The sequence below is a fragment of the Prionailurus viverrinus genome, chromosome D1 (genome assembly GCF_022837055.1).
Source record: "Prionailurus viverrinus isolate Anna chromosome D1, UM_Priviv_1.0, whole genome shotgun sequence".
Taxonomy (NCBI): domain Eukaryota; kingdom Metazoa; phylum Chordata; class Mammalia; order Carnivora; family Felidae; genus Prionailurus; species Prionailurus viverrinus.
Window position 1 is genome coordinate 108,331,313 of NC_062570.1, and position 13,373 is coordinate 108,344,685.

General features: G+C 61.5%; 2 protein-coding genes and 1 long non-coding RNA gene across 6 annotated transcripts in view; 2 read left to right on the plus strand and 1 right to left on the minus strand.

Annotated features, from left to right (window-relative positions):
* EHD1 (EH domain containing 1) overlaps window positions 1-3,810 on the plus strand; it is a 22,397-nt gene extending 18,587 nt beyond the window's left edge. Inside the window, exons 5-6 of the mRNA XM_047824306.1 lie at window positions 2,429-2,593; window positions 3,046-3,810. Coding sequence (XP_047680262.1) covers window positions 2,429-2,593; window positions 3,046-3,570 — 690 coding nt within the window. The 3' untranslated portion in view covers window positions 3,571-3,810. The remainder of the gene's footprint in view (window positions 1-2,428; window positions 2,594-3,045) is intronic.
* On the minus strand, window positions 413-13,232 carry LOC125147215 (uncharacterized). The gene is made up of 2 exons (XR_007145061.1): window positions 12,301-13,232; window positions 413-5,781 (listed from the first exon to the last, which is right to left on the minus strand). It is a non-coding gene; the product is annotated as an uncharacterized LOC125147215 (long non-coding RNA).
* The window catches only part of CDC42BPG (CDC42 binding protein kinase gamma), an 18,269-nt gene continuing 16,232 nt past the window's right edge, over window positions 11,337-13,373 (plus strand). For 3 of the 4 annotated variants that reach the window (XM_047824299.1, XM_047824300.1, XM_047824301.1), the window contains exon 1: window positions 11,338-11,627. In XM_047824299.1, the coding sequence (XP_047680255.1) occupies window positions 11,468-11,627 (160 nt within the window). In that variant the 5' untranslated portion in view covers window positions 11,338-11,467. Of the gene's footprint in view, window positions 11,628-13,373 lie in introns of all 4 variants that reach the window. The other variant, XM_047824302.1, reaches the window with a different exon arrangement.

Consider the following 13,373-nt stretch of genomic DNA (forward strand, 5'->3'; position numbering starts at 1 on the left):
GGGAGGTGGTCTGCTTGCTGCTGGAGGGGGCCCTAGGGGGCCTGGGACTGCCACTCGGGGCCCCAGGATTGGGCTGCCGTGGCTTTCGGGACACCCGAGTCCCATCCGGGCAGACCCACAGCCACACTCCTACGTTGCGCCGTGTCTGAACGAGTCCCCTCTACGCCCATGGGTGCAACCTCTTCTCAACGGAGTCTTGATGCGTGTGGACACCAGGTGGGAAGATAGCATTGTGCCAAAGGGCAGCCTGGGAACTGGAGAGCAGGTGGGGGCGCAGTCCTCGTCGGCTTCTCTCCCGGGCCTGTGGAGCGCTTAGCACACGCTGGGCGCCGGGGACACAGTGGGGACCGCCACGCACGGTCCCTGCCCTTCCGGCACTCACCAGTCATACTGCGAAAGCAGAACACGCAAAGACAAATAAAGCCCAGTTTATTTGTGTGGCCATGGGGCGTTGCAGCAGCAGGCGACCGCGAGGCCTCAGGTGGGAGCTGATGCATGAGCCGGGACAGGTGAGAGCTGGTGGAGAGATGGGGCGCAAGCCTGCGGGCCCAGGGAGAACCCGGGTGGCCTCAGCCCCCAGAGGCCTTGTGAACCGTCCCCAGTGCTCTGTGGAAACGCAGGGCCTGCCGACACCCGCCGGCGGCGTCGGAACTGCTCACGACCCTGGGATCTCAGCGCCTGGCCAAGCCTCTCCCTGAGACCCCGGCGTGGGTGGGTCTGGGAAGCAAAGGTCAGTGCCACCAGTGTACCCTTGGGACACAGAGGGGCAGAGCGTGTCCCCTGATGTGGCATAGCAGCACGTCGTGAGCCTGCCTGGATACGTCCCGAGGCCGCGTCAGTGCCCGTGTGAGGGTCACGGATCCTTGGGGCTCAGAGCTCGGCTTCGGCCCGAGCCTGTCGGTGATGGCTGCCGAGCAGGGACCCTGTGCATCACCCCCTCCCTGGAGCAGTGGCCGCGGAGGGCAGGGGGTTTTACACCTGCCCCTGGCTCATGGAGGAATAGGAGGGTGTTCTGGGGGTGTTGGGGCTTCGGTGAAGGCGGTCCCATGGCCTGTGAAACCCTCGCCCTGGGCTCCCGACACGGTGGCTCACGGTATCCCATCTGGAGGTCCGAAGTCAGGTAGCCTGTGGGTGCTCACTATCGTAAGTAATAAGAACTGACCCTTCATCTTTTACCACTGGTCCCTGTCTCCACCCTGGTTACCCACAGTGCTCACGGGCCCTTCTGGAGCGTGCTAGAAGTGCAGCCCTCAGGCCCTACCCGGCACGACCGAACCGTCTGCACTTGAACACCATCCGCTGGTGGTCCGTATGCACAGTAACGTGCAGGAGCCTGCTCTGGGGGATACAGGCTGCACAGTTTTCTAGATCTCTCACTTCGGGACCTTTCCCAGTGAGTGGAGTCGGTTCTGAGAAAAGGACCCATGAGAAAACCCGCTTCACTGGCCCCCGGTCTCTCCCGTTTCCAGGCTGCGGGGAAGGGCGGCTCTGGTCTCTCCTTGTCCAGCCTCCTGTTGGCAGGGCCGCCTGTGTTCTCGCGCAGCCTCCTTCTAGGATACAACAAAGGGCAGACTCTTTGCTCATCCACAGAAATGGTGTTGTAATCACCCGGCCGACAGGCACATTGAGTCACCGTGCCCGGAAAACCCCGGGGCCTCCCATCTTGTCCCGCACCTGCGGTTTCTAGACCGTTTCCTTTTCCTGGAGTGAGTGGCTCTCTGCGCCAGGCCTGTGATAGGCGGAGCAGTGACTGCCACTCTCTTTGACAGGCCTGCTGCCCTCAGGCGGTTCTCAGCCAGGCTCTCAGCCTGGGGCAGGGCAGGGCCAGGCCACTGGAGGGGTTTTGATGGAGTAGAGCTGGCAGTCGGGAGAAGGAGGGTGAGGCCGGCTGGCTACAGCCCTTCACGGCTGGACAGTACCTGGCAAGGCAGAGGGATCCGAGGGCCAGGGCCCTGGGAGGGTTGCAGGCGTCACCAGCCCGCCGTGGGGAAGTGAAGGGTGTGGCCCTAACTGGCGAAGGTGTAAGTAAGGTATTGAGCTTAGATAAACTTCAAAACATCTGGGAAAAGCCTTAGGTGGTTTTCCTAATCCTTAGTCATTCTGAGCCATCAGGGTGGTCAACTGAGCATAACTCCAGCCATGTTGAAGTTTTGTGAACTTGACATCATCAGCCACACGTTTGCACATGCGGGATGGGATGGCAGGGCTCTGCTCGGCTTGTACGGCGTGCCCCTCATCTCTGCTGCGTGGAGGGGTGGCTGGGGGGTGCCCGGTGCCACAGAGAACACGGGCTGTGGTCTGCTTTGGGCAGCGTCCCCAGTTACAGTCCCAGCCTTCTGGGGCGGCCCCCGCGCAGGTCCCCCCCTGACAGGGTGTCCGGGAGGGTGTCCGGGACGCGCCTGACGTCCGCCCCTTCCTGTCTTTCCAGGTCCACGCCTACATCATCAGCTCCCTCAAGAAGGAGATGCCCAATGTGTTCGGTAAAGAGAGCAAGAAGAAAGAGCTGGTGAACAACCTGGGAGAGATCTACCAAAAGATCGAGCGGGAGCACCAGATCTCCCCCGGCGACTTCCCAAGCCTCCGCAAGATGCAGGTGTGGCCACCCCGCGCACCCCGCATGTACCCTCTGTGGGCGCTGGGGTGTCAGCGAGTGAGACGGTGGGGGGGGAACGCTGGGGCAGTGGTTCTGGAGGGAATGCAGCTTCTCGGGGTGGGGCCTCCCCAAATGGAAGCAGCTGAGTCAGTCAGCAGCACCCCACCCGAATCAGAAGTCGACCCGGCCGTGACACCACGAAGGGGAATGCGGTGACTCACCCTGCATGGCGGGGGGAGGGCGGCGGGCCAGGCATTCCAGCACCGTCCTCCCCACGGCCCTTCAGGGAAGGTACCTCTGGGGAGCCGAGGCCGAGGGGCTGCCAAGCGGTCGGGGCCGAGACCCGGAACCAGCTCTTTGGCGTGGGATCCCTTGCTCCCCCCACTCCGCCTGGAGTCTGCAAGGGACCTGAGCCAGCCACCCCCCACCCCCACCCCCTCTGCCTACCACAGGAGCTCCTGCAGACTCAGGACTTCAGCAAGTTCCAGGCCTTGAAACCCAAGCTGCTGGACACGGTGGACGACATGCTGGCCAACGACATCGCCCGGCTGATGGTCATGGTGCGCCAGGAGGAGTCCCTGATGCCCTCCCAGGCCGTGAAGGGCGGCGCCTTCGAAGGCACCATGAACGGGCCCTTTGGGCACGGCTACGGTGAGGGGGCCGGCGAGGGCATCGACGACGTGGAGTGGGTGGTGGGCAAGGACAAGCCCACCTACGACGAGATCTTCTACACGCTGTCGCCCGTCAACGGCAAGATCACGGGCGCCAACGCCAAGAAGGAGATGGTGAAGTCCAAGCTGCCCAATACGGTGCTGGGGAAGATCTGGAAGCTGGCCGATGTGGACAAGGACGGGCTGCTGGATGACGAGGAGTTTGCCCTGGCCAACCACCTCATCAAAGTCAAGCTGGAGGGCCACGAGCTGCCTGCCGACCTGCCCCCGCACCTGATCCCGCCCTCCAAGCGGAGGCACGAGTGACCGTGACCGCCGCGCCCGCCTGGCCAGGCAGAGACTGGGGGGAGGGGAAGGGTCACCAGGTCTCAAGGTCCATAAAGACTGAGCGATGTTTCCTCAGCTCTTGAAAAGGAAAACCATCATCTTTCTTTTAAGGCTGTTCCTGGGCCCAGCAGGGAGGCGGGTGATACTCGCATGTGAATGATGGAATTTTGTGCACAAGAACTATGGATATTTTTAATATATAACGTCAGAGGCAGCGTTCTTTCTTGCCTCCTCCGTCTGACAGCCCCGCACACAACAAGCCTCTGTCCTCTCCTGTCCCGCCGTACGGCCCGTGCCCACCCTGGCTTGTCCCCCACCCGGCAGCTGTGGGGGGGCCCCGGGGCCGTGTGCAGACAGGCGCCCCAGGATCCCAGCTTGTCGCTGAACTGAGCGTGGCTTCGCTGGGCCGGTGGCTTCCTTCCCTGTGCGGCTCCGCCCCCTCCCCGTGCTCCTGGATTAGGTTGGTTCTGGTGCCTTCTTCTTTGCCCTCCGTGGTGGCCCCCTATGCACGGGCCCTGCTCTGTGCTCTCCTGTCCCACCCCGCTCCCCCAGCTTGGCAGGCACAGAAATAAGCCGACCTACCTTTCTCGTGGGGTCCGGGGGATGAGTAGGTACGCGAGAACGTTTCCCAGAAAAACACAGAAGCCAGCTTTGTTCTGTAAAGTGACGCCTCTCATACTCGACCGAGTTTTTCAGTAACTTCCTAACCACTTGTTCAGAAGCTGTGATTTTGTCCCCTTTCCCACACTCCAAGTAGGGGCGGTCCCACCCAAGAGCCGTTGGATGTACAGAGCCCACCCCGTCGGGGGCCCAAGAGCCGGCGTTGCTTGCTTCTCCCTTCCACTTGCCTGGAACATTCTGGTGTGCCTCCTCCCCCACCTTGGATGGGTGGCGGGCCCCGACGAAGCCAGCATGGCTTAGCGTTCCGGCCTGGGCCTTGCGTCCAGACAGCAGAGACCAGGGACGACCCAGCCCCTCCCCTCCTCGTGCCCGCATTCGAGGAGGCCCTCTCCTACCCTCCTTCCGTCGTCCTCCCATCGAGCAGAGGAGGGCAGCGTGTTGTCTTGGATGCCCTTAGAATAACCTCCCTCCAGGCTGAGCAGTGAGGGACCCGAGGCAGCGAGCCACCAGATCAGGTGGCCCCATCAGCTTTGCCAGCACGGCCTCGGGGGGCCTGGCCGCACTCGCGGGTGTCCCCGTCACTGGTGGGGGGCGGGGGGGGGCAGGCTTCCCACCAGGCACTCCCCAGGTAGGTCTCAGGGACTCCTCCATCTGACCTCTTCGACCCCCCCCCCCCCCCCCCCAGCCCCATGCCTCCAGTACTGCTCTCTCTGGGCCTCCGCTGGGTCTGAGTCACTGGCACTGACCTTGTCACCTGCCGCTGGCTCCGGCGCACCGTTCTGTGCAGTATCCAGTGAGGGTGGGGGCAGCCTCCCGGTCCGGAAGTCACTGTCAAGGTGCCATGGCCCATCCACACTTACTTGTGGGAAGAAAAAGCAACCGAAGGTAACTTCTTTTCTTGCATTAAAAAACATTTAATCGTGCCGAAGGTGGCTTTTGGTGCTTCGTCGTCTCTTCCAGGGGCCTGCACCCCACAGCGGCGGCTGGGACACCGGCAGGGCATCTGGAGGGCCGAGGTGCCAGCGGGGACAGATCGGCAAGCCTGACAGGGTGCAGAGGTGGTCCTTGCCCCATAGAGCGAGGCCTCTGATGGGGCTGACGACCCCCCTTTCCTTGTGTCAGGTGGGGGCTGCACGGGCAGAGTTGATTTGTGGGGGGAGGATGGGGGGGGAGAAGTCAGGGAAAGTTCTGGGGACTGAGGACGAGGCCGGCCCCCAAGGGGCTGCGGTGAAGGTGCCTGCTTTCTACGACCTTCTCCGCTCCTCCAACCGGGGCCCCTCCCTGGCCTTGGACTCTAGGCACTGGGAGGGGTCAAGGAGACAAGGGCTTACTGCGCCCCACGCTAAGCCCCGGGGTGGTTCAGAGACCGTGAAGCCCGCGCTCTGGAGACAGACCCAGCAGACACACTGGCGACAAAAGCACAATTATGAAGGGTGGGGCCGGCCAGCGTCAGACCGGGGGACTGATGGTACCGGCAGAGGGAAGGGCGACAAATCGGGAGCTGATGCGCCCTGGAAGCTGGGACGTTTTAGGCGCAGTCAGGGTGGAGACAGCTCCGGGCCGGCGCATCTGTGACAAAGGCAGGACACAAACAGGTGCCCGTGGGTTTTGAGGGCCAGGTTGTATGCTGCAGCTCGTGTGGCGGACGTCCTGTCTGATGGCCGGTAGCTGAGGGAGCAGGGGCTCGCCAGCCCCCCAGTTAACCGCTCAGGTTTGCCTTGACCTTCATGACCCAGGAGGTTACTATTCCCCATTTCACAGCCAGGAACTGGAGACTCAGGAGGACCCGGAAAGCAAGCATAGAGGTGTGGGACTCAAACGCAGGCTGCCCAACTCCAGAGCACGAGCTCTCGAAAGTAGCCTTTAAATGTTTATTTTGGGGTGCCTGGGGGGCTCAGTTGGTTAAGTATCCGACTTCGACTCAGGTCTTGATCTTGCAATTCGTGAGTTCGAGCCCCACATCGGGCTCTGTGCTGACAGCTCAAAGCCTGGAGCCTGCTTTGGATTCTGTGTCTCTCTCTCTCTCTCTCTCTGCCCCTCCCCCACGTGTTATGTCTGTCTCTCTCTCTCTCTCATAAATACACATTAAAAATTAATAAAAAAATAAAAATATTTATTTTGAGACAGAGCCCAGGGGAGAGGCAGAGAGGTGAGCGAGAATCCCAAGCAGGCTCTGCACTGTCAGCGCAGAGCCCGACTCGGGGCTCGATCTCATGAACCTCACGATCTCAGATCATGACCTGAGCTGAAACCAAGAATCGGACGCTTAACCGACTGAGCCACCCAGGTACTCCCAAAAGTAACCTTGAAAAAGGAAAAGCTCACAGCTTGCTGTGCCCCCAAGTCTGAGCTATAGACTTGCGTTTGAGAAACCCACACTGGAGGTTAAATGCTGTCACTCCAGCCCAGGGCCTTGAAGGCTCAGTCAGTTAAGCGTCCAACTCTTGATCTCTGCTCAGGTCATGATCTCACAGTTCGTGAGATTCCAGCCCCGTGGGTTCCAGCCCCGGGTCAGGCTCTGTGCTGACAGTGCGGAACCTGCTTGGGATTCTTTCTCCCTCTCTCTGCCCCTCCCTCCCTCTCTCTCTCTCAAAAATAAAACATAAAGGGCGCCTGGGTGGCTCAGTTGGTTAAGCGTCCGACTTCGGCTCAGGTCAGGATCTCGAGGTTTCGTGAGTTCGAGCCCCGCGTCGGGCTCTGTGCTGGCAGCTCCGAGCCTGGAGCCTGCTTCCAATTCTGTGTCTCCCTCTCTCTCTGCCCCTTCCCTGCTCGCTCACACACACGCGTGCTCTCTCTCAAAAAATAAACATAAAAATTATAAGTAAATAAGACACAAACACCAGCTGAGAAAGCACACAGAAGTCAGCCCTCAGGTCAGACAGTCCCAGTTAGAGTCCACTCTGCCACTTTCTGGAACTCTGCCTCTCCTCTCTTGAGACTATTTCTTCCTGCGCCAAATGCGATGACCCCAGCTTCACAGAGGCGGGGGCCCCTCGGGTACCAGCTCCATTGACCCACCGTGGTTGATGGGGGGTTGGTAAGAGTGGGTGCAGGGAGCCTAGCACCCCACCCAACTCCCAGAACAAAGCAGGCAGGACCCACCCTTCCCTGAAGCAGCTCGCAGACGGGGTGGCGCCCAGGGGCCAGAGGGACGGTGGCCAAGGGGGCTCGGGGCCTGGCTTCCTGTGCGCCCAGAGGGATTGATAATTATAAAACCACGTGGGGCTGCAGCCGCCGTGGAGCGTGGGAGCCCCTATAGCGTGTTGGAGCAGCACAGACAAGGTTTTTGGAAGGAAAAACCAGGATGATGAAATCACCATATGTCCACCCATTTGGAGCTTTGGACTTTTCAAAGGACACACCCCTGGTGTGCTGGGGAGGGCGGGGGAGCGGGCACGTGGGGCTGCCAAGACTAGCTCGGGGAGTGGGGACCCTCGACCCCACCATTTCTATCAGGCCTTCCCCCAAAGCCACCCCAATAGACACACGGTGAAATAGAACCCGAGTGCCCGAGCAGCGCGGCACGGCTTTCCATGAGCTCTGCCTGCCCACCCCCCCCCAACCCCAACCACACTCTCTTCCCATCAGACGTGCTCCAGCGACATCGGTGGCCATTCTGTGTACCATTTGCCCCTCACACCCGAGCTGGGCAGTTCTCCCTTGGGCACAGACGGTGGCCCGGAGAGGGACTTGCCCAAGGCCACATGTCAGTCAACAGTAGGCATGGCTGTGTGACCCCGCAGCCAGCCTCTCATCTGGGGAAGGAGTGGGTCACTGCTTCTGCCGGGGCCAAGGGCAAGGGCAGTCTGCCACTCTAGCGAGCCCTTCAGGACCATCTGCCGAGAGCGGCCTCCTGAGCAGGTCGTCCTCTGAATCTCACTCGACCTTGGGGAAAGGGGAGCCACGGACCAGGCTTGGGACGCCCATGATGTGGCTGTGAATGCCAGAGACCCTGGAGCCTGTCTCTCGCTTCCGGTCCCCTCCCAGACCCAGAGGGCTGTGCTCTGGGGGTCGAAGAAGCTGGGTTCCCTGCCACTCACCTGGGGCCTCCTTACCCGGGCGGCCTCTTTTCCCTGCTAGGCCTGGGTCTCACCATCCAAGGCCCTTCACAGAAGACTATGTCAAGTTCACTGCAGTTCGGTTTTCCTCGCCCCTGTCCCCGGGATCTGGGCGCTACGCCCTGCCCTTCCCCAGCCGGGCACTGGCCTGGAACCTGGATAAGGAGGGAACTCTGGCACCACCCCCTGCCCCCTCCCCAGCCTCAGGTATTACTCGATTAAGGGAGGGTAATAATAACCCCTCCTTGTGAAGATAACAGATCCACAGTCACTTTGAAATGCGAAGGCGCACCATAGGAGTGTAAGGTGTTATCGAGGTGATCTGTGCCCCGCAAGGCTGGGTGAGAGAGAGTGCCCGCACTTCAGTATCAAAGGGACTCACAGGGGGAAAAGGTTATGAGGGGAACAGGTGCCCCTGCCCCGGGGCGGGCCTCCCGCAAGCAGTGACCAAGAAGGCAGTGGGAAGCGGGGAAGTGGGGGGGGGGGGGTGTCTCCTCTTCAGACTCATCCGCTGAGCACCCGCCGAGCTGGGTCAGGATCCTGGCCCCCACACAGGGCTCCCTGGGACAAGGTCTCTGTGGCCCTGGTGGTCCGGCTCACACAAGCTCACAGACCCGGATCTACTGGGGCAAAGCAGCACCTCGTACAAGAACTTGCGACTGTCAGGGCTGGAGGACAGGATGCTTGTGGAGGCTGGAGCGGGAGTTCGGGCACAGACGGAGCCTTGAAAGGCTTTCTGACCCTGGAGCTGCAGGGGAGTGGGCAGGGCAACCCACCCCCTTTTACAGACAAGGAAACTGAGGCTGAGAACAAGGATGTGACAAAAGCAAATACAGGACCAAATAGAATCAGGTACCAGATGGGCTGGGAGTGCCGAGTCCCAGCTCTGCCCCATGCAGGCCTCGGCAGGACTCCGCTTTTGCTGCGTGGGACTCAGTTTCCCCTCTGCCTGTGCTATGTGGGGACGGAGTCTTTTTTTTTTTTTTTTTAAGATTTTTATTTTTTTTAAGCATTCTTCTTTCTTTTCTTTTTTTTTTTTTTTTTAAGTTTATTTTATTTATTTTTTTAGAAAGAGAGAGAACGCAAGCAGGGGAGGGGCGGGGAGAAAGGAACAGGGAGAATCCCAAGCAGGCTGCATGCTGTCAGCACAGAGCTGGATGCGGGGCTCTAACTCACAAACTGTGAGATTGTGACCTGAGTCAAGAGTCAAGAGTTCACTTAACTGACTGAGCCCCCCCAGGCACCCTAAGATTTTTATTTTTTTAAAGCAATCCCTACACCCAATGTGGGGCTTGAACTTACAACCCCAAGATCAACAGTCGCATGCTCATCACAGCCGGGTGCCCCTATGGTGATGGTTTTTACAGGGACCCCCCAGTTAATGGCAGGAGTTCCAGGCATTCGGGTCACCATAAGGTGGGCTGAGCCAGCCAGTCCCCCTTGTGGGGATGGACTCTTAAGGGCCTGACGATAGCCTGAGAATTCAGCATTCCCAGAGGCTTAGGGACTTGGCCAGAGGTCACACGTGGAGTGATCCAGGACCCAGAGGCCTCACTCAGTGGGCCTGTGACTGCTGGCCCCTGGGGGCTGTGGCGGCCTGGGGTCAGGGAGTCAGGGTGTCCAAGGGCGGCAGCGGGAAGTAGCCCATCTTCCCACCCAGGACACTTTCGCTCCCCCCTACTGCTCTAGGAGATGGGCACTTGGTCCTGTCCTGGGCAGTTGGCCCTCCTCTGGTCTCTGGCGCCCCCCTGTGGCCTGTAGCGGGGCAGGACACCCCTGCCCTGCCCTGCCCTGCCCCCTGAGGAGTGCCCAGAATGCTTCAGGTGACAGAACACCACTAGCCCCTGCTCCCTCCCAGGGGACAGAGGCAGTGAAGAGATCCCCAGATATGGGTTCGAATCCTGCCTCCCTTCTATCACCTGACTGACTTGGGTGAGACAGCCTACTCCATTTCACAGACGCAGGGCACAGGGAAGCCACAGGGCAGGTCTCCGAGGAGACCAAAGGGGAGATGAGTCAGAAAGTCCCCTGTGTATCGCCAGGGAGTCCCAGTTCAGCTCCAGAGACATTCACGGGGCGCCTCCTCCCTCAACCTGACCGTCTGGACTCCAGGAGGTCTCAGTCTGAGGGGGGAGGCAAATCCCCAAAGAGATCTTTTAATGGAAGAATTTGTTGTCTAAAGCCACTAAAATGCCCCACCCTTTGATCCCTCCTCTTGGACAGGCCCACAGTCCCATGGCGTCTGGTCCAGCCCAGCTGGAGACAGCTGGGCAGAAATCAGAAATGCCACTGGATAGAATCAGGCCCTCCCCTCAACCACCTCCTCCAGCCCAGCTTCCACCTCTCCTTGGCCTCCGTGTTCCAGGCCAGCCGCAGGCCTCGCTCTCGCCTATGCTTAAAAAGCCTGTGGTGGAGTTGCCAGCCCAGCCCCACTCCAGGGCTTCTCCATTCACCTTCGTCCTTCCCAAGCCTCAGTATGTCCATCTGCCAAATGGGTGTAACCATCCCTGCCTCGCCTACTTGCCTCCCTAGTCGGCTGTAACGACACAAATAAAATGAAATCAGAAACTAGCGAGGTTCCCCCCCTACCTCTTGCGGAGGGGATTGGGGGAGGGTGTGTGCCAAGCGCGGGCGGCATCCCAGGGAGAGAGGGGACTACAACTCCCATCCGGCTCCAGGGTCGCGGGCGTCTCCAGCCCCCTTTCCCAGGGGGTTGAGGGAAGTTGCACTGCCCCGGGCATCCCCCACCTAGGTTAGGGGCCGGCGAAAGCCCGGTAGGTCTGGCTCTGGGGCCACGCGGAGACCTAGGTAGCCTTCCCGGCCCCGGGGGGGAGACCACCCCCCTTGGCCCGGCCCAGTTAGGAGTTTACTCTTCGGGACCCGCCCCCCCACTTCCTGGCCGAGGGTTTGGCCCGCCCCCGCGCGCCTCCGCCCTCCCACCTTCACTTCCAGTCGCGTCTCCCATTGGCCGGCGCTCACCTGCCCGTCCGTCGGGGGGCGGGGCAGAGGGCGGGGCGCGACGCCCAGGTGTGGGCGCGCAAGAGGCAGCGAAGGAAGGTGACAGCGGGGAGGGCGGGAGGGGTGGGGGGAGGCCGCGCTAACGACCCGCGGACGGACGGACGGACGGACCGACGGACCGACGGGCCGGCATGCGGGCGGCCCGGCTCTAGCCCGGGTGCGGGGCTCCGGCTGCAGCTATGGAGCGGCGGCTGCGCGCGCTGGAGCAGCTGGCGCGGGGCGAGGCCGGCGGTGGCCCCGGGCTCGACGGCCTCCTGGATCTGCTGCTGGGGCTGCACCACGAGCTCAGCAGCGCCCCCCTCCGGCGGGAGCGCAACGTGGCGCAGTTCCTGAGCTGGGGTGAGTGGCCCGGGCTGGACCGAGGTGGGGTGGTCCGGGGGACACCGCTCCGGGACCCTCTCCCCGCCCCCCCCCCCCCCCGCGCCCTTCGCTCCCAGACCCTCCCGCAGGGAGCGGCACCCCCACGGGTTCCCCGCGCAGAGCCCGCACCGGCCCTGACACGTGCCACCGGCCCCTTTGGGCCCTCCCAGCTAGCAGCACACCTTCCCCTCGCTCAGATTCACGCACACTCCTTCCCACTGACAGAGCCTGGCGTGTGTGCACAACACACAACTTACACGGACACACACAAACTTGGTCCCAAGTATAGACCCCAGACATGTGCTGCAGAGTCGCGTCAGGGACTCCTGGCTCACATGTCATATACCTCATGACCCTTGAGAACAAAGTCACACACGCAGAGCCTTGTGTGTGTCACCCACTGACACGCATGCTTCCTCAGTCTCCCACATACCACACAGACACACGCAGATACATACAGCTCAAGGAGAGATCCAGGGAGCCCCGCAATTCACCCGGAAGACCACCGGAGCCACACTGGCCATTGCATTATACACTTGCCTGCTTCCACTCACAGATCCGTAGGCACTGCACGCGTGGCAGACGTTCCCACAAACACACACTTCTATGTCTCCGCATGCAAGACCACCCCAAACTGGGCACCGGCACCAACCTCAGCCCCTTTGTCGGTCCGAGTCGCTGGCCAGGCTTCCTGAGGTCTATTTCCCAAAGCCAGGGAGGGGGGGCCCGGCTGGGGGTGGGTCTGCGCCCCTTCCTGGTTGACTCATCTGAGGCACCGGAAGTGGGTGACCTGGAGTAAACCTCAACCCAATGTGGGCACCCTCACCAGCCCCAGGCCTCCCTGGTTATGCCTGGCCAAGCCCGTGGAGGAGGGCTGACGGGCCTGGCCTGGAGAGCGGGGTGAGGCAGGTGTTTGCCCAGTGGGTGACGAGCATCCCCAGAACTCCTTAGCTCTGGGCAGGTGCAAGGCCTGGCCTCGGCATGGTTGGGGGCCCGTGAGACATGCCGGTGAGCTGGCCCCCAGCCCAGCCCTCTCCTCCAGGGTGAGGGCAGCCAGGAAGCCCCTGCCTCTGGTGCCTGCCACTGTCCCCGGGGACTTCTGCACCTTATTCATGTGTATCTGACAGTGTTGTCATCACCCGCTGTGACGCCTATGCGCGCGCGCGCGCGTGTGCGTGTGTGTGTGTGTGTGTGTGTGTTTGCACACACATGTGCTCCTCCCTGCCTGCCTCTGGCATCCCTGCCTGGGACCCCAGCATGGGGGCCTATCTGTTGACATCTCCCGAGGTAACTGGCAGGGCGGTGACTCACTCTGCCCCTGCTCCAACTTGTCCCTGCTCCTGCCCAGAGCCCCCATTCCCTGCGGCAAGGCGAGGGGACTGGGCAGCCTGTCCCGGGAGCCTGGGTCCTCCCGACTCTAGGCCCCAGGTTTTGGTTCCCGTCTGGCGGATAGGGAGCCACCCTGGCCTCAGTTCCCCCCTGGAGCCCCGCGGTTGCTGCTCCCCAGCCGCACACACAGACCTGGGAAAGAGACAATTAATTTCTGTCATGAGGTTTCCACACCACCCCTGCTGCGGGGGTTCTGCCTGATAAACCTGTGGAGCAGCTCTCTGTCCCACCCACAGACCCGCCCAGCTGGCAGGGAGTTTACCTGCTGGCAGGGGGAAACTGAGGCGGAGAGCCAGTCTGCAGCTACCCCCCCCCCCCGCCCCCCACCACCCCTAC